The sequence below is a fragment of the Sprattus sprattus genome, assembly GCF_963457725.1.
Source record: "Sprattus sprattus genome assembly, chromosome: 2".
In the NCBI taxonomy this organism is placed as follows: domain Eukaryota; kingdom Metazoa; phylum Chordata; class Actinopteri; order Clupeiformes; family Clupeidae; genus Sprattus; species Sprattus sprattus.
The window spans coordinates 66,246,343-66,265,345 of record NC_137921.1 but is presented as its reverse complement, the minus strand read 5'-3'; the positions used below and the strand labels follow the sequence as shown (position 1 = coordinate 66,265,345).

The 19,003-nt window shown below is 41.3% G+C and overlaps 1 protein-coding gene across 1 annotated transcript; it reads right to left on the bottom strand.

Annotated features, from left to right (window-relative positions):
* Positions 1–1,903: 1,903 nt before the first annotated feature.
* On the bottom strand, positions 1,904–11,630 carry opn8b (opsin 8, group member b; the record flags this gene model as incomplete). The annotated part of the gene is made up of 4 exons (XM_080860372.1): positions 1,904–2,281; positions 5,000–5,331; positions 6,575–6,868; positions 11,561–11,630. 4 exons carry the CDS (start codon positions 11,628–11,630, stop codon positions 1,904–1,906), a joined length of 1,074 nt encoding a protein of 357 aa, XP_080716498.1.
* Positions 11,631–19,003: the final 7,373 nt, after the last annotated feature.

Here is a 19,003-nt window from a genome sequence, read left to right as displayed (position 1 = left end):
TTTGTAAAACAAAACTCATGTTTCACTTACAATGACAGATGACGGTATCAGTGAGAATAGATAAAAATACTCCTTCGAAATTGAACTACCATTTTTATGTTTTTGCTTTGAGGGCACAAAGTCCATCATAGTTTAAAGAAATAATGGGGAAAAACTGCCATTCAACTCAAATAATTTAAAGAAAATGTAAAAAAAAAAAAGCTTTTGAGGGAGAGAACAGTGGTCTAAAATGAATATAAACATCAAAAAGATACAAACTGTACAAAAACAATAACACATTTCAGACAGTGGAGCACATCATGACATGTTGGTGTAAAAATGTGATGCAGCTGATTAGGTCTACTTCAGGTGGTGCTCAACAACAAACAAAAAACAGCTGGCAAGACTCAAATACATCTATAGTGTTATTCAGTCATCCTCTATGGTCTGACTTAGTCATTCTCCCTGCCAAAAATCGATCTATGATGTTATTCAGTCATCCTCTATGGTATTGTTCAGGCATCCTCTATCCTCTATGGTATTGCATTTCATTTGACATGAACAGACTGTGGCCAGATTTGATGGTTGGAGAACTCAGTGTTATATTGATCATTAAGTGTCGCCATGCTTGTTTCCTCAGATGTGAGAGAGTGAGACATGCTCCTAGCCTCGTCTATACTCGTGATTTATGATTTGGGATTGATATGAAATATGATATGAAATGTGATTTGGGTAACACTTTGCTTGAACATAATCATGTCATAGCACATGTCACATGGGGTCACAAGTCATTATAATAGTGAGCGTTCAGGGACGAAACAGTGTCATGTCACCATATATTCAGTACATTTCATGATAGTATAATGTTATGAGAGCCTAGTGGCATTTGACATGAGCTGTTATTCCATCTCAAATCTTGAGAGCTGTCATCATAACAGTTATCCATAATCAGTAACACGACACAGTCAAGTCAAAGGACATCACCTGTTATGAAGACAGGATAGGGGGTCTGGCAACTTTATGACATGGCTGCATTGGTCAGCATTATTTAAGATGTAGTGTAGATTTAGTGTCATTGTCAAGTATTTGTATTTTGAAACACTTTTTTACCACTCTGTTTATAAAGTCATCTGATAAATTAATAAAAAAGTACCACTCTGTTTATAAAGTAATCTAATAAATTAATAAAAAATAATATTGTCTTATTGTGATTCTTTGATGAAGATGAAGTAGCTACATTTTCTATGTTTGGATTGTCCTGCTACATTTCCCATTTTCCCTCCATTCCCTAAAAGTCTCTCTCTTTTTTCCCTCTTGTGCAGTCCCTTTTCTCCTTCTCTCTCTCCTTGCTACAACCTCCTGGGCTGGCAATTCTCTCGAGATAGATTCTGCTCAACATCGGGAGGCTGTCTGCACTCAACTTCCGCGCTTATTCTTTGGGGAAAAAGGCTCCACCTGTGTAAACTGGACCTCTTATAATGTCACCCATGAAACTACGGACACCATATTCTTCATTAACTTCCCAAACGTCTTTGGATGCATGAAGTGTCACACAACAGCAACCTTGCTGTCAATTACTGACCCAAAGGTTCTTGATTACCCATCACATTCAAACGAAGCCTCTGTTAGAATGTGACTGCCCTCACGTCTAGGACACTTGCCTTTGAAAAGCTGCAGGCCTCATTTATGGAAAAAAAAACACCCAAATAAACACACTTCATACTTCAGACACCATTTTTCACAGCTTTTCACAGGACTGAGAGAAAGAAAAGAAGCTCCCCCTGTGGAGATCATTTGAAAAGCTTTCCATGTCAATACACATTTATTTATTGCCCCCCTCTCCTGTTCTGCTAATCCAGCCCTAGGCTTCAGTCTAGCTCTTGCCTTCGGTTGACTGGCCCTAACACCACTATCATCCAAAACGCTATCGGTACTCCAGGGTCAGCCGTTCCGCCGCCTGTTCCTCCATGCTGGGATCCAGGCGAGGCTGTAGCTGGGGTTCTGAGGGCCTTCGGGACTCACGCACCGTGTAAATGGAGTTGATGACCTTGTCGCCCTTGGTGGGATGGCAGGCCGTGTGACGTCCGCACAGGTGGCACATCTGACTGATCTGCGCCTTGAAGGGCTTGCTGAAAGCGTAGTAGATGAGGGGGTTGTAGACAGTGGAGGTCTTGGCGAACAGGCAGGGCAGCATGCTCACCAGCGGTGGGATGGAGGCGCTGTCCCGGTACACTGACCACATGCTCAACAAGCCGTAGGGTGTCCAGCTACCCAGGAAGCCCATGCTGATGAGGAAGGCGATCTGCAAGGGGAAGGAACACTATTAGACGTCACCTTCCTCTTAGAAACCGGAAAGTAACATTTCACTGTGAGGCCAACGTTTTTAGGAGAGGTCTAACAAGGGTCTAGCAATCACTAACAACTTACCTTTCATTTTCCCACACACTTCTAGTCCAAAGTTCAATAAATTGTCTTCAGAACGTTAAGCAGATTAACTGCATATTTTTAGCAGTGCTAAATGCTTTTCTTTAGATCTCTGACGAAGGACAGATCTGAAGAACTTCCCAGCCATGAGTTTAAAGGTGCACACATTGATGAAGAAAATCTATCATATATGTAATGTAAATTAGTGTCTCTGTGCAACGTCTATACGTGATTATGAGGAAGCAGTCAGATTCACAGCACAGTCATGTGTTTATTAACCTAAAGCAGAGACTTATTTCCATAAATACGCGCACCGTTCGGCTGCTGGGGGTTAATGCTGAAGCCACTGGACATGTAGACCCTTTAGGGAAGGAGTGATGGAGAGAGAGAAGGAGTGGGGGAGAGAAGGAAGGAGTGGGGGAGATGGAGGGGTAGGGAAGAGTAGGGGGATGGGGTGGAGGATGGAGAGAGCAATGGAGAGGGGGAGAAAAGAGAGAATGATGAAGAGAAGGAGACCACATTTACATATAGCCGGGTATTTACAGAAACTTTTATTTCTCCCCCTCCGTTTTCAAAAATAACGTTGTACACACAAGATCGTTTTCAAAAAAGTTTCTGTTTACCTGAACCTGCATAAATATGCCCCCGAGCTGATTATTATTGGAACGAACGATCTGGACAGACCGAATGCGTTTGCCGTTTTACGTAGTCTACCGTCATCAGATAAATAGTATAGGGTGAGGGCAACCTTTTTAACTACACTGACCAGCGACCGCATGAAAGTAGTCTGACCTTCTACGGCGGGATGCAGTAACTCCAAAAAGTGAGAGTAGTGATGAGCGCGACATTCCGCTGGGAGGACTATTTCTTTCTTTAAGTTTTCTCGCCAATACAAACAGACCTAAAGCTTTTGCAGTAAGGTATAAATGAGCACTTCCTTAACAGCATCCATGATCAGTAAGCAAACGTACTGTACACATAGGACGCTCACATGACATGATGCATTTTAAGTTGCAAATTGTGACGTTTTGAGAACCTAAATCTCCATTTGACCTAGTGCACACGCAAACACAAAAACTTTTAGAGTTTTAGAGATCTCCACTTTGGCCAGAGTTTTTAGAAATGATTGTGTTCCGTGATAAAACCTCGGTTTTCGTGTAAATTTAAAAAGGCCAAACCGCATGAAAATATATGCGTTTTCCCACCGTCTAAATGGGGTCAAAGAACGGGGGAAGTAGTAGTAGAGAGAATGGTGCAGAGAGAGACATGAGAGAGAAAGGGGGAGGGGTGGAGGATGGAGAGAGCAATGGAGAGGGGGAGAAAAGGGAGAATGATGAGAACAGAGGGAATATCTGCTGGTGTGACATGAAAAGGAAATTATAACCACGAAGGGTCTAATCTTTTCATTTGCAAAATTACGCACACACACACACACACACACACACACACAACACACACACACACACACACACACACACACACACACACACACACACACACACACACACACACACACACACACACACACACACGCACACACACACACACACACACACACACAGACACCGGTTATGATTAAATAGCATGGTCCTGCAGAATACTCAGGTGAAAGGTTGTTGAAGCAGTCCTCCTGGCTGTGTCGAGGAAATTACATCAATTTCTGCTCAACAATGGACGCTCATGCTCATAATAGTGGTAGCAAGCCGTAGCTGGTCCAAGGACTGCCCCTAAGGCAAAACTCTGACTGATGCTGCCTTGGAATGTCTTAGTAGAGGACAAAAGACCATCACACTACACACAGTGCACTCTAAATTAATTCCACAGGCAGAGTTGGGTATTGCCGTGTAGGTAATTAAGGGATAAAGGATAATTTACCTTCAGTAGTCAAGTCTGTATGCTGTATGAATATTCAAATCCTGCTCTTTGTGTGAAGACTTAAGTCAGAATAAAATAAGCAGCATTGTCTTACAGGGGGAAAGACATAGTTGGTAGTCATGTCAACCATCTGTCATTTACAAACTGAAATGGTCAGGCAATCTTTAAAGTTGTTTTTCTCAGGTCATCTTGTGAAAAACATTGCCTACATGTTCTTCTCGTAAAGGCTATTCTTCATACTACAAAAGGCAATGTGGAAGATGCTAGTGTGTGTGTGTGTGTGTGTGTGTACGCGTGGGCGTGCGTGCGTCTGTTTGTGTGAGTGTGTTTAAATGGGGCTTGGGAAAGCGCTCATCAGCCAAGCCTTTTCTCCACCTGCGTTGCGTGTGTCAATTAATTAAAAAAATGGAACATCATTGCTTTTTCGCTGTGTTACTTTTAATGGTAGTGCTGCCCATTGCCCCATTCAGAGCCAATGTGTAAGAAGATTGAAAGTGGAGCTGCCCTTCTGCCCTCTCTGACTGTGTGTGTGTATGTGTGTGTGTGTGTGTGTGTGTGTGTGTGTGTGTGTGTGTGTGTGTGTGTGTGTGTGTGTGTGGTGGGTGGGTGGGTGGGTGGGTGGGTGTGTGTGTGTGTGTGTGTGTGTGTGTGTTGGGGAGTCATCTTTACTGCATCTGTCCAGGAACTCAATGTAAATACAAATGAAAATGTAATTCCTCACCAAGACCAGTCTCCTCTGCATCTTGACAGTGTTAGGGGTGTGGTTGAACTTGTTGATGGACTTGAAGGTCACGCGCAGGCGGATCACGATGCCTGCATAGCTGGACATGATGACCATGGCTGGGATGGCCAGGTTCATGGAGAACATGCTGACCACGAAGGAGGAACCGTGGGGGATGTTCCGCAAGTCGGCCCAGGCAAGCGTGCAGGACAGGCCGAAGGGCTCTGGCCCGTACTTGCCCCAGCCAGCGAACGGGAAGGTGGCCCACATTAGGGCGTAGAGCCACGTGCCCAACACCAGCAGCTTCACGTTCCGCATGCTCACCTTCTCCTCTGGGGGATCACATCACAAGACGGGACACGGATTTGGATTAAGGTGCACACACACAGGAATCTATAAAGTTTATACAGATAGTACCCTTATATACATACACAACTATAATATATATATATATAGGTAAATAATAACAAATTATATATATATATATATATATATATATATATATCCTACATATAACATTTGAACAGTAACAGTGGTATATATATACGTACATACACTAATATTATTTATATATATATATATATATACAATTGTTACTGTTGAAATGTTTGGATTCACAACCACTGTGGTCTGCCCAAACACACTCTGCAATTTTCCTCTTCTACTCACAATTGGTCACCATGAGCTTAAGCTAGAGGCTACCGTGTGCACTTCTTCTGTTTCAAACTGTAGCCTGTAATTCCAGATCTACTGACATTCAGACATTCCCAACGGATGCATTCCCACCTCAAAACAAATGGTAAGAAATTGGTAGACTGGGTGGGGATACAAAATATCCTCCATGCAGCTGGGACACAAAATATTAGAGAAACACATAAATCAAAACTCATCTAACAGAAGGCAGTTTAAAAGCCACCTAACTTGCACTTCTACCAGAACTTAACTTGCACTTACAGTAGTTACATTCCTGCACCTTTTTCTATTTCTTATGTAAAATAGTATTTATTGTTAGACTATATTCTTTATCTATTGCTCGTAGCTTGATTGTTCTCTTCCTTGTACATCGCTTTGGATAAAAGTGTCTGCTAAATGACTAAATGTAAATTAAAGTTGATATTGGAAACATTGCACAACTGTTCTGAAAGTAGACAATTAGGTACAGGATGGTGTGAGGGACCCCATGGTATGAGGTGCTGTGTGAAGCTTAAAGTACAGAAACAATACAATATGTGCCGAAAGCTCAATCCACAGGTGTGAGTCAAATAGTAAATCTCTTGGGTGGGCTCAATGTTGTCAAGCTTTCTGTTACTCATGCACAACTTTGTACTGCTCACTGAGCCTGTAAGCTCCATCTACAGGTGTTAAATAATGCACACACACTCCTGCCAAGGTCAACGTTTCCATTTCCATACAGCTTATGAGCCTACGGGTATGAATGCATTCACGGTCGCATCGCAGTTCACACACTTCCATTTCCATACAGCTCATGAGCCTACGGGTATGAATGCATTCACGGTCGCATCGCAGTTCATGAAAAAGCTCCGCACGCAGCCGCCCCTGTGCTGGCTTACTCACTTGGAGACTGTAGATTGGTGGACACGATGAAGCGGATGACAGCCATGACAGTAATGGTCGCCATGCTGGCCACGCCAAAGAAGAAGCCCATGAAGGCGTAGTAGCGGCACGTGTCGTCGCCGCCGATCCAGTGGTGGTTCCAGGCCGAGGCGGCCGCCAGCGGGTACATGGAGATGGCGGCGCCCAGGTCCGTTATGGCCAGGCTGACGCTCAGGAGCTCCGCTGGCTTCATGTGTGAGGCTCGCTTGGCCGCCATGATGAGGACCAGGAGGTTCCCTACGATGGACAGAACGGCTGTGGCCGAGTGACAGGAAGACAGAGAGCTTATTAAGAAGATTCTGGCTTTTAAAAAAATAATACATTTCTATTCATAGTTTTCAGTGTTGTTTATTTATGCCCTGTCTATAATTTTAAGTTGCTTGTGTACAGTTTGAATGAAAACAAACTCTACTTGAGTCTTCGGTCATCAGGACAGCTCTTAATATCCTAAACATAGATTTAGGTTGTAAATCTTTCACAGCAAGGCATAGTTGGTCTGACTTTGACCTTTACTCTTCTTGAGTTTGTTTACCGAGGGGGGAGAACGTTTTATCTTAACCAGCACAAAATGCGATGTTCTCACTGTGCTGCAACATCCTCGAGCCAGGAGGTTCTCTACAAGGATGGATAGAGCAGCTAGATTGAAGGCCAGGGAGGCGGAGAGACAGAGGGATAATTGTAAAGACAACAGCGTGGAAACTTCTTTTTAGCTCTAAGAACTGTTTATTTTTGTTTATTTATGCCCTGCCTGTAATTATTTATCATTTCTTTACAGTTTGAACAACCATGAAAACAAACCTAGCTGAGGTCTTCTCATCGTCATGTTGTTATTCGGAGCATACACTTCAGTTTTCATTTCAACCAGCACAGAATGGCGTGTCTTCAGTTTACTGTATCTTAAAAAGACAGTTTAGACATGTGTACAGCAATGTTGGACCTACACCTTTCAAACTATTCTTACTCGTTAATGCATACCTGTCAGCCTGTATAAGAGGGGTCGGCCTTATCTACATATTTTTTGGTTAAAGATTTATTTTTAGGCTTTTTTGCCTTGAAACAGATAGGAGAGTGAAGATAGATAGGAAATGAGATGGAGAAGGGGATCAGGTAATGACCAGCCCAGGCGTTTGGACTCATTCATGGTTAAGGTGCTGCCGCTTGTGCCACAGCTCCCCAAGCCTCACCTACCTTTATTCTTCTTTTTTTATTGGGTTTTTGTATCTGAGGTATTTATTTATGTTTTGCTTATTCTCAGGGGTGACGTCTTGAATTACTTCATTAGTGTGCTTGCCCGGCGGGAAGCACACTATTGTTCTTTGTTTTTTTATTCTCCCCGTTTTTCTTGCAGCTAACTACGCCTCGCCCGTTCGAGGTAGAGACGCCGTTCAAACACCGAAACGTCCGGCCCGATCCGGTGCAACCTGCTATGACTTTTCGTGGCGGTACTCCTTGCCACTCCTTTTTTATTCCTCTTTTTCCATCACCTTTTTTCTCCATAGACTTGCATGGCAGAACTTTGAGGCATTATGACATCATAATAGGCTCATTAAACTGGCTTGCACCTGTGCTTCACTGACAACTCTCACTGACACTTGCGCACGGCTCCTCTTCTCTCTCTGTCCCTCTCCATTCAACTGTATAACTAGGAATATTAAGAGACACCTTCCATACCAGGGCTCTACTCACTCATGCATACTCACTCATGTTTACTCACTCGTGCATACTCACTCATGCAAACTCACTCATGCATACTTACTCATGCATACTCACTCATGTTTACTCACTCATGTTTACTCACTCATGCGTACTCACTCGTGTTTACTCACTCATGCATACTCACTCATGTTTACTCACTCATGCATATTCAATATGTTTACTCACTCATGCATACTCACTCATGTTTACTCACTCATGCATACTCACTCATGTTTACTCACTCATGCATACTCACTCATGCATACTCACTCATGCATACTCACTCATGTTTACTCACTCGTGCATACTCACTCATGTTTACTCACTCATGCATACTCACTCATGCATACTCACTCATGCATACTCACTCATGTTTACTCACTCATGCATACTCACTCATGTTTACTCACTCATGCATACTCACTCATGCATACTCACTCGTGCATACTCACTCATGCATACTCACTCATGCATACTCACTCATGCATACTCACTCATGTTTACTCACTCATGCATACTCACTCATGCATACTCACTCATGCATACTCACTCATGCATACTCATTGTGAGCTGGAGAGCTGACACCTGCCCCAATTCCAAGGCACTTGTTTTCTCGGTCATGGCCGCAACAGAGCAAGCACACTCTTGCAGTTCGTTCACGAAACGCATTCTAGTTTATGTTGTGTTTGTCCGGGTTTGTGTTTGTCCTTAACAGGCTAACCCCCCCCCCCCCCCCCCCCCCCATTATTGTAGTAGTTTACTCGCTTAGCAAATTTTTAATAAGAAAATTAAACACAAAAAAGGCAAAGCGTTTGACTGATGAAACCTTACTATCCAAACATGCTAAACTCCACTCTTCCTTTAGCTCCATTTTAAAAGTAAACCTAACTGTTTTGTGTTTATCATTGGGTACTTTTGCATTTGTATTTCGACAAACTCGACATCTCCCTTTACAGAACCTCCTGGACACTGAGCCTGTTTCTGACCCAAGCCGATGAAGACATGAGGGAAATACCTGAAGGGAAGCATTCACATCATATGGGCCAGATGAAGAGGCTGGTCCTGACTAGGCATGATATACCAGGATAATACATGTGAAATGTTATATGAATGGACTAGATTCTGGCTGGTTCGGACTTCTTCTTCTAAAGTCTTTGAATCTGTAGGTCTTTTCAGAGCATGAATATGCGAATGTATTCATGGACACATATAAAACCTCCATCCTACAGAGCATGTATGCGACTGTATTCATGGTCACATATAAAACCTCCATCCTACATGCCAACCACCCAGCTGCAAAGTCACATCCTATACCATGCCATAGGCTAAACTACACAACAGAAAAACGTACATCACTGATGCATGGCGGTACGGCCAAAGGGGAGGCATAGTACACATTCAATTTAGGGACTTCAGTTAGGCAGCTTGAAGTGCACCCTGGACTAAGGTTGAGCTCAGTGACTGAAAGGAGTTGGTAACAGCAGTTAAAGACAGTTATGTTCCTAGTCAGTCTCACCACCAAACTCTGCGTTGTTTAGATCTGAATGGAGAAAGTGACAGTCTGTTGTCAATCAAAGAGCGCACACACAGGGAACCAAGTTACCATGGCCACCAACAATATACAAATATCCCAAGACCCACAAAGAGCTGCATTTGAAGAGGATATGCCACATGTTTAATTACATTCAGATGGATCAGAGAGCCATCCATGTCCCATGGTTGAATAAGCCCTTGAAAGACCACCAAGACCTTCGCTTCAACATCCCCTGCCCTTCTCATAAATAACTAAATCCACTCCTGTACCACGCCCCCTGGAAATCGGTTTCACTTAATTGAATTGCATCTCTTCGTCACCTTTGTATATATATGAAGTACAGTGCTCTTTACATAATATATATATATATATATATATATAACAAACCCTCTCAAGATCCTAGAGGGACTGGGAAAATGGTGTACAACAGCTTTGGTGACGGAGATGGCAGAAAGGGCTCTCCATTAAACCACCAAAACGCAACTGGCAATGCAATGGTTGTGTCATTACGCACTTCGCCAATTGATGTCGTATACAACCAGCTGGGACCAGGTATCCCACTTGTACTCCACAGCAGTCTGACCCTCCGTTCCCACTTATTGAAATAATGTACCACAGACATGGACGTATTCTTTTACCCGCCACATGAGACGCTTATGCCTTTGTGCATAATTTAGCCACTACTAAACGTTATTTTCACGGAAACGGTGGTGCGTTGAACACCCTGTTATGTCACCCAAACGTTGCAACTATGGTAGATAAGAAGGCAACTATTTGCATTCTTTTAGAACAACTGTAAAAGCCTCTGTTTAAACCCGTGTTTAATTCCCCCCCAACTTTATTTTTTTATATTTGTCTTGCATTTGTAAACGTCTCTATTTGGATCCATTGTGCGCACTGCCGTTTAAATACGGCAGGGTTGAGCTGCATGATGCCTGCTCCTTTACTTGAGGACAGTTGCCTTTGACGAGCCTGTAATGGCCGATGCATGCTTGATATCTACCAATAAATACATGTTACGTTGCAAAATTAGTGTTTTTTTTTTTTTAGGATAACAGACACCACTGTGGTCTTCATATCTTTTATATAGCAACAGTTGTAGCCTTTATCTTTTATCTAACTGTTGTGCTGTGGAATCGACTAGAAGACAAAGTATAGGTGTTTACGATCCGGAAGACACAATACAAATGTTTCTTATTCAGTTAGATAGACATTATATCAAAGTTTTAGGTTACCGCTCAGCGTTGTAAAAATGCCCCACATTGTCCCACACAAACTTACTGCTCATCCCACATTTGGTATTTTTGCATCTTGTCAGTCAAACTTGAAATTGCATGCAAGTAGGAAATTGTACTCATACAACCTGTAAGCTAAAAAGTATTTATAATGATCGCATTGTGCATTATGCCAGCGCTCATCGTATCTGTCTTCCTACTAAGCTACCAGGTAGTTACTTTTAGCTGTGAGCGCCAATGGCAGTCATTCAAATTGATTAACATGATATATAACAGTCTTAAATAGAACACCTTATATTTGCAATCTTGCTATCTCAATTTAGACAGGGAATCTAGAACGGAATTTGCGAGAAAGTAAGAGTGTAGCCTGTGAACTTACCCATGTTCACATATGGCATAGTTGTATATTTTTACTTCCTGCGTTATTTTATGCTTATGGATTCATAATAATACAACTAATAGATATATTAACGTTGCACATACCAAGGATGAGCAGATACGTGCCAACTCCGATATCCAATGGATATGACAATTTTGATGAGTAGATATCCATTAGAAATAACTACTACAGCCTTGTGTATTCAAAAGTTTCTACAATATCCAAAGGCAGCGATGAAGTTTGCAAAGTCGATTCCCAAAGGCTGTCAACTGTGTCAAATGAGTAAAAGTCAAAACTAGAAATGTAAAAAAAATAGCTGAAGCGCAATAAATCTCCAGGACGCCGCTTTCTTGCAGCTTGTGACAGAAACATCTGACTTGACCGGAGTACTGCCGCCGAGAGGACCAGGTGTAGTGCGCCCTCCTCTTTTTAAGCCAATTCAGATGATCACACTGCGTCCTTATCTTGATGGTCTGCTCCACTGAAACGACAGAGACCCTCTGACTATGAACGCCCTGTATCTAGATAGAAAATGACGTGCTTAGGTCTACTGTGTGACGAGCCTACTGTGGGAAATTTGAGATCATCCCAAATGAAAACGTGGGGTTCGAGACGGAGACCATTACAGCATGAACGCTACAATACATTACGTAGTTCCCTAAGGTTTAAGGTGATGGTTTTTATGTGCAATGTTTGCGTTCCCTTGCAATACCTTGGCATTTACTGGCAATACTTTTGTGTTCCCGAGGTAATAAACTGTGCAAACAGGAGTTTATGTGTGAGAGAGAAAGACAAACTTTTAGAGGTAGTCTAGCAAGGAAGCTAAGTTAAGATAACAACGAAAATAGGGAAACATGATTTTTAATGATAGCAAAAGTCTAAATGACTAATGCATCAATTACATTTTTTTTGCCATGTTTTTGAAAAAGGTTATCCATCCATCAATACATGTATTAATATTTAATTGTCAACGTAGAATCCCCTAATTTTCAAAATTGTATGACAGTAGATCCACCTGTACTAAGCAAAGTCGTAGGCAAAACTTTTCAAATAAAGAGGTCAAGGGGGTCTGGATGTGAAAGGTACAGCCACAACAGGCACTTGACAAGTGAGTTTGATTAACTATTTATTTATTGATTTACTACAAACAGGAGTATGTACGTGTGTGAGAGAGAAAGAGAGAGAGAGTTAAAGAGTGAGACTTGTAAGGAAATATAACATAAGATTACAGAAAGGAAAGAGGGATAAATGATACATTTAGAGGGGTTGACTGCAGAGCATTTATCAGGAGCTGCTTGGGAAGAACCTTCCTGTTCTCTCCCTCTCCTCTCCTCCTGACTATCTCTCTCTCTCTCTCTCTTCAAGATAAACTGTCTGTTTCTTTCTCTCTCCTGTCTCCCTTGGTGAATTCAAACAAATTATTACAAAAGTCTAAATAACTCATTTATTATAGGATATGTTGGAGCATTTTTTTTGTGAAAAAGGTGATCCATCCATCATTGCATTTCAGCATAGGAAAACTGTCAGTATAGTATGACTGCCAATGTCCCCTAATTTAGCATCTCCTTCATGGCAGTAAACCTACCTGTACCAAGGTTGTAGGGAGTAGGGCAAAGGTGACCTTACATTAAAATAATCCTGCTAATGTTTTATTGTGTTGTATATATACACATATTGGAGCACCATCGGTTGTGTACAGCCACAACATAGGTAATTGACTAGTGCATTTGATTAACAATGAAGTTATTTACATAATACACTGTGCAAATAGGAGTGCCTGTGTGTATGTGTTTGTTTGTGTGTGTGTGTATGTGAGAGAGAGATCATTTGAAAGGGTGGAGCAAGGAGGTATAACATTAAATAGCATAAAGGAAATAGGGATAAGCTAAATGATTTTAGGGTTGGCTGCAAAGCATTTGTCAGGACCTGCTTGGGAAGACCATTCCTGTTCTCTCCCTCTCCTCTCCTCTTGACACCCTCTCTCTTCAGGATAAACTGACTGACAGACGCTTTTGTCCCAAGCGACGTACAGGGGACAGAACAGTCAAGGTAAGAGGCTTGAAGATAGAGAGGGACGCCCCTGCTCTGGTAGTGCTAGGCAGTTCATTGTAACTGCAGTTGGGTGTAGCATTTGCCCTTACAAGAGTATTTAGGTAGGTGGGAGCAGAACCAGCAAAGCACTCTGTAGGCAAGCATAAGTGACTTGAACTTTATGCAGCATCCCCATATTTGAAGTGTAGGTCAGCATCTTTTTCTTTCCTCACTCTTCTCTTCTCCATCTTTTCACCTGTGGCTCCATTCCTGTTCTCTTTTTTATAAGTTAGATTAGCTTGTTTCATTCTGTTCAGTCAGTCAGTTGGTTTTTATCTACGTGAATAAGAGACATCAGGCAGAAACATGGCTTAAGATGACTCATTTCATTTGGGACAATATGTTGTGGGAGTTATTGTGAGCCGTGAGGACCCAGGGGTGTATTTGTAAATGAGTTAAGTCATTTGGTTGTTTGTTGATAAATAAAACACTGGTTTTGAGGCGGAGTGTCAGATTGTGTCTAGGAAAGCAGCCCATATTGTTTCCTGCGTGTGTCTCTCTAAAACCACACGCTTAGAATCCACCTCACGTAAAGCTGTGGATCTCAGTTGTCATCCGCTCTGTTCCTATTCAACTAAAGACCACAACCAAATGGACTATATGATGAGAAGAGGAGGTGCATGAATTTTAATTGAAAATTAGCTTCAAAGCAAGCAGCTCTTGCGCACTCTGTCGTAGCTGGGTCATCCTACTAGTCCAGTGGGCTTTTATACCTCTATAACCCCTTAGACACCATAGTCTATACAGATACTCCATAAATGATCTTAGGTCAAGTGTCACGGCTGTTGCGACTTGTCATAACGGTGAATGTTTTCGCCATCACAACTGCAAATTATCCAGCCCCGGGGCAGTTCGTTGTCATAACATGAAAAGAGTTATTCCTGGAAACCCAAGTTCCACAAAATAGTGGGAATCGATGCTGAAACAGACTCTCTCTCAACACAGGCACGTCTGCATTCATTTAAAAATGATACTGAAACAAAAACATGCAACACGCACAGATGCCAAACAGACAAACACACAAACACACAAGCACACATTCACACATGAAAATGCGGAAAAAGGAGCAAATATGTCAAATATGTGCACAACATGGTCTGTGATCAACACGTGTGTCGATCTCAGGAGGCAACAGTGTCCAGTAGACACAACAGAGCTATTACTGCACAGCCCTGTTGGTATCACCTTAACTATTTCCTTGGGCGCAATTCCCAGGGTGGCGTAGTCGTGCTCTGGTTAGTCCTAGCTCCACCCCTGTGTCATGCCACATAGAGAAGAATAGTGTGCTTTTCGATGTCAGCACTGCAGATATCTACACTGACAAGGAGCCTGTTGGCTCAGCTTTGCGTTAACCAAAGGTGAACTGTATAGATTTACAGGCAAAATGATTTTCAAGCATTGACGTTCTATAGCATAGCATACATTAGTGTATAATCCAGTTTTTTCTTTATTGATTGATTGATACATGAATGTAATTATATTTGTCGCCATAGGCTTTTGAAGCTCATTCCTCATAGCTGCAGTCTGAATCAATATTAAAGACTTGACCTGTAGTCATTTTGTGGTCAAGTAATCTTAGATCCACCCAGACCAATAGCCTTCACCTTTATCAATGTTCTTCACATATGCAATTCAGAACCTGTTTTTAACTTGCTGTTACACAGAGCAGGAGAAAAAGAGACAGAGGGAGAGAATAAAGGAAGGACAGTGTAAGGACAGTGAGGGTATGGCTCTGGAGAAATTATGTTGTAATTTTGTTGTACTATTGATTTCTATGGATCAAATTATGATATTCTATTAGTCAATACAGCATATTAATCATATTAGAAAGCAAGATAGACATAAACCCTGGATATCACCATCCAGGTGTTAGAAGCCAAAGACAAAAAATGGAAGTAACGGTTGAGCATATAACTAAAGTTGTTGGTCAAACCCACAAATAATTAATCGATAATGTAAAGTTTGCAGGTCATTCTTGAAAAATAAATCCCGACAGGACGAACAAGATCCTGATGAGCAACACAATAAGACTATACATTATCCCGCTTATTATACAGTTATTGGCCAAAACAATTCCTCCAAAAGTCTATTTTTTAAAGATTTTGTTGCCATTAGGTTGCTTGTGCTGAGAAAAAATATTTCCTCAAACAAATACCACTTTAAAATTGTAGGTGCATAGCAACTTATTCCTTTCTTACTTCAAGTTACAATGAATTTCCGTCACAATAAGTCAACGGGGTACTTGTGATATGAAAGCTGTGAGTTAGAGGCACAAAACCCAATGTTCCCCCCCCTCCTCCCTAGTGACTCACCATGTAGATGTTCTACAACCACTTTAAAAGGTGTTGACTTTTTTCCGCTGAACTACAGATGCAAATGAGAAGACATCAATAAACCTGCCAATAAATATATATCTTTCACGCTACACCAACATTTCCTGTCAAACAGTCGTGACTAACAATATACACTCCATGTTCTGGGCAGGCTTTGTCGCACCTGAAGAGTATTCAAGCGCGTTGGAGTTTTGTTTCAAATATGTTTCCATGAGCCTTGACATCTAAGTCTTACAGGCACGCTTCAGGTGACTACTACTGTGGCCTTCAGAGCCTTCAGAGCTCAGCTTCCTCTCACATGTCAGTTTTCTTTTGTGTTAAAGAGCGGCTGCACAGATGTGTCCTCGCAACAAACCAACAAAAATAACAAGCATGGAAATATATAAACCTTATGCGCAGGCTAGTGCGTGCACACATGCTGTGACTGTGTGGCCTCTCCTGTTCTTTCACATCGTCCTTTGCCTCAGAGAACTGGGGAACCCTTTGAAGTTTTCCTTGTACACGTTCAGACAAATCAATTCTATGGTTCTGACTTATGCTCCTTCCAGAAACCTATTTTGTATGCTTCTTGTCGCAATAACACTAAACTGAGACACTGTCAACCATTAATAAGGAGTCTATCTGACACTGAGTCACATATTATTTACTATTAATTAAATCCATCATCATGGATCATTTCCTATTGATATCATATGTAATAAACATGTCATATGTCAATTTTTGACTCCTAGTATGCCAAAGAACCACTCCTTTCGGGTCCATGTTCTGGATGTCCTCCCTCCGCCCTTTTGTAATAAGAGATGAATTATATCACACTGCTGATCTGCAAAAATAAAAACAAATAAAAAGATGTGGATCAATGACACAGACTTTTATAAACATTTATACAAGATCATTCACGTTAAGTATGCCTGTTGTTCCTAAATGTCTGTTCCAACTGTAATTGGGGAGGCAGCATAAAGAAGAGGGATGCGGGGCGACTGGACAGGCTGGTGAGGAAGGCGGGAGCTGTTGTTGGAGCTTTATAACGCCACGCAGAAGGGGGGGGGGGGGGGTCTTCCCTGCATGAGTCTACCTCAGTCTGCCCTTCCCTTGTCATCTCATCTCATTATATACCAGCCAACTGCCCAACCCTTTACTGGCTATACTAGCCCCATGCACAGACTTAACCACTTATATATTCTACACTATCACTCTCTTTGCACTATCCACATGAACACAAGAACACTTTCCTCCTAGACATCGACACTGTCATGTATTCATCTATCTATCTGTCTATCTGTCTGTCTGTCTGTCTGTCTGTCTGTCTGTCTGTCTGTCTGTCTATCTATCTATCTATCTATCTATCTATCTATCTATCTATCTATCTATCTATCTACATGCATCTATCTATCTATCTATCTATCTACATGTATCTATCTATCTATCTATCTATCTATCTATCTATCTACATGTGTCTATCTATCTATCTATCTATCTATCTACATGTATCTATCTATCTATCTATATCTATCTATCTATCTATCTAGCTATCTATCTAATTACAGATACATGGCACAGCCCCACCTGCTTGCGGCAGAAAAAAGGTTTATATTCTATATTATTATATTTATATTATAAAGGTTATATTCTATATTATTATATTTATATTATGAAGGTTATATTCTATATTATTATATTTATATTATAAAGGTTATATTCTACTGCGATAGACACAACTCTCAAATATCCTCTCTTAGCTCACTTTACCTTTATGACATAAGCTGCATTCGACATTAGCAGTAAATTCTCTGGCGTCTCCAATCATTTGCCCATGTCTTCTTATATACCGACTCATAGTACGTTTACATCTTTTCTTAAAGTTGAGCCATTTTGGAGAGACTTTATGAACTTCTTGCATCATGTCAAGTTGTCTGAGGTGCAAACCTGGTAGTGAAGGGAATTACATAGAGCCCTACATATCAGTTATGTTACATCTTATTAGTAGCAACAATTACATACATTATTGTTATTACTGTAATGGCAAATGGCCTACTGAATTATGTAGTTGCAAGGATAACAATGTAGATTTACTGATAAATAAATGTCATCCATGAGGACAAGGTAATCTTTGAATTCTGAAAGAGTGACCCTCTTTTTAAAGTCCTACTGCATTTTTTTCCTCTGTGGCTTTTATGTCTGGATTACCAGACCCAACCCACCATTGAAAGCTGTCTGATGTATTCCATCATCTTTTTTTCTTCATCTTGATTGTAGGTCTGACATTTCATCCTTCCTGCTAGCAGTCCTTTTTCCTGAAGCCATTTTCTGAGCCTCGCAGTAGTCCTCCTCTTGTCAAATTCATGCTTTTTTCAACAAAGATGTTGAAAGATATAAAGCAACATCCTATGCATGAACTTCTCAGCTTGACTACTTGACCCACAATGCATCAGGCCGGGAGATAGCACAGGTACACAGGTTTTATGCATACAGTACGAAACAAGACACTGTGATCTTTCCAATTTAATATTATGCTTAAGAGACTAGAGTCAAGTTATTACAGTTTTTATCCATTGCTTTGGGCAATTTCACGAAACAGAAATTACATTCTCAAAACAACACGTGCAAACCTCCAAACCACTGGGGACTTGTTCAAAACCGATTGGCATTTCTCATTCCTTTAATCAAATTGCAATTGTTTTAGAAACTCCTTGCAAATGACAAGTACAATTGCCTACAGCTTGCACACATTTCAAATGATTTAGCACATCTGTGCAAATGGTTAGGTACAATTGCCTTCAGTTAGCCCAATTACCAATTGAATACATGTTGCTGGTCTAAACTGACTGTTGCTTCTCAGTCAAGTGGTTGTTCGCTGCAAAAACATGTTGGCATAATTTCCTTCTGTACATCATCACCTGCAGAATAGTTCACTCCACTGTCACAATCGTTCAGGCACATACAGTAATACCATGAAAAACATCATGGTATATACTGTAATATTGATCTCTTGGATCATCGGCTTCATTTTTTCAGGTGCAACTGGAACTTTACTAATCAAGGGGGAGTTTCTCACATCCGATCACCAATCACTCAGTAATTTTAGTTAGCTGACAGGTGCTATCCAGGAGTATAAATGCTTCC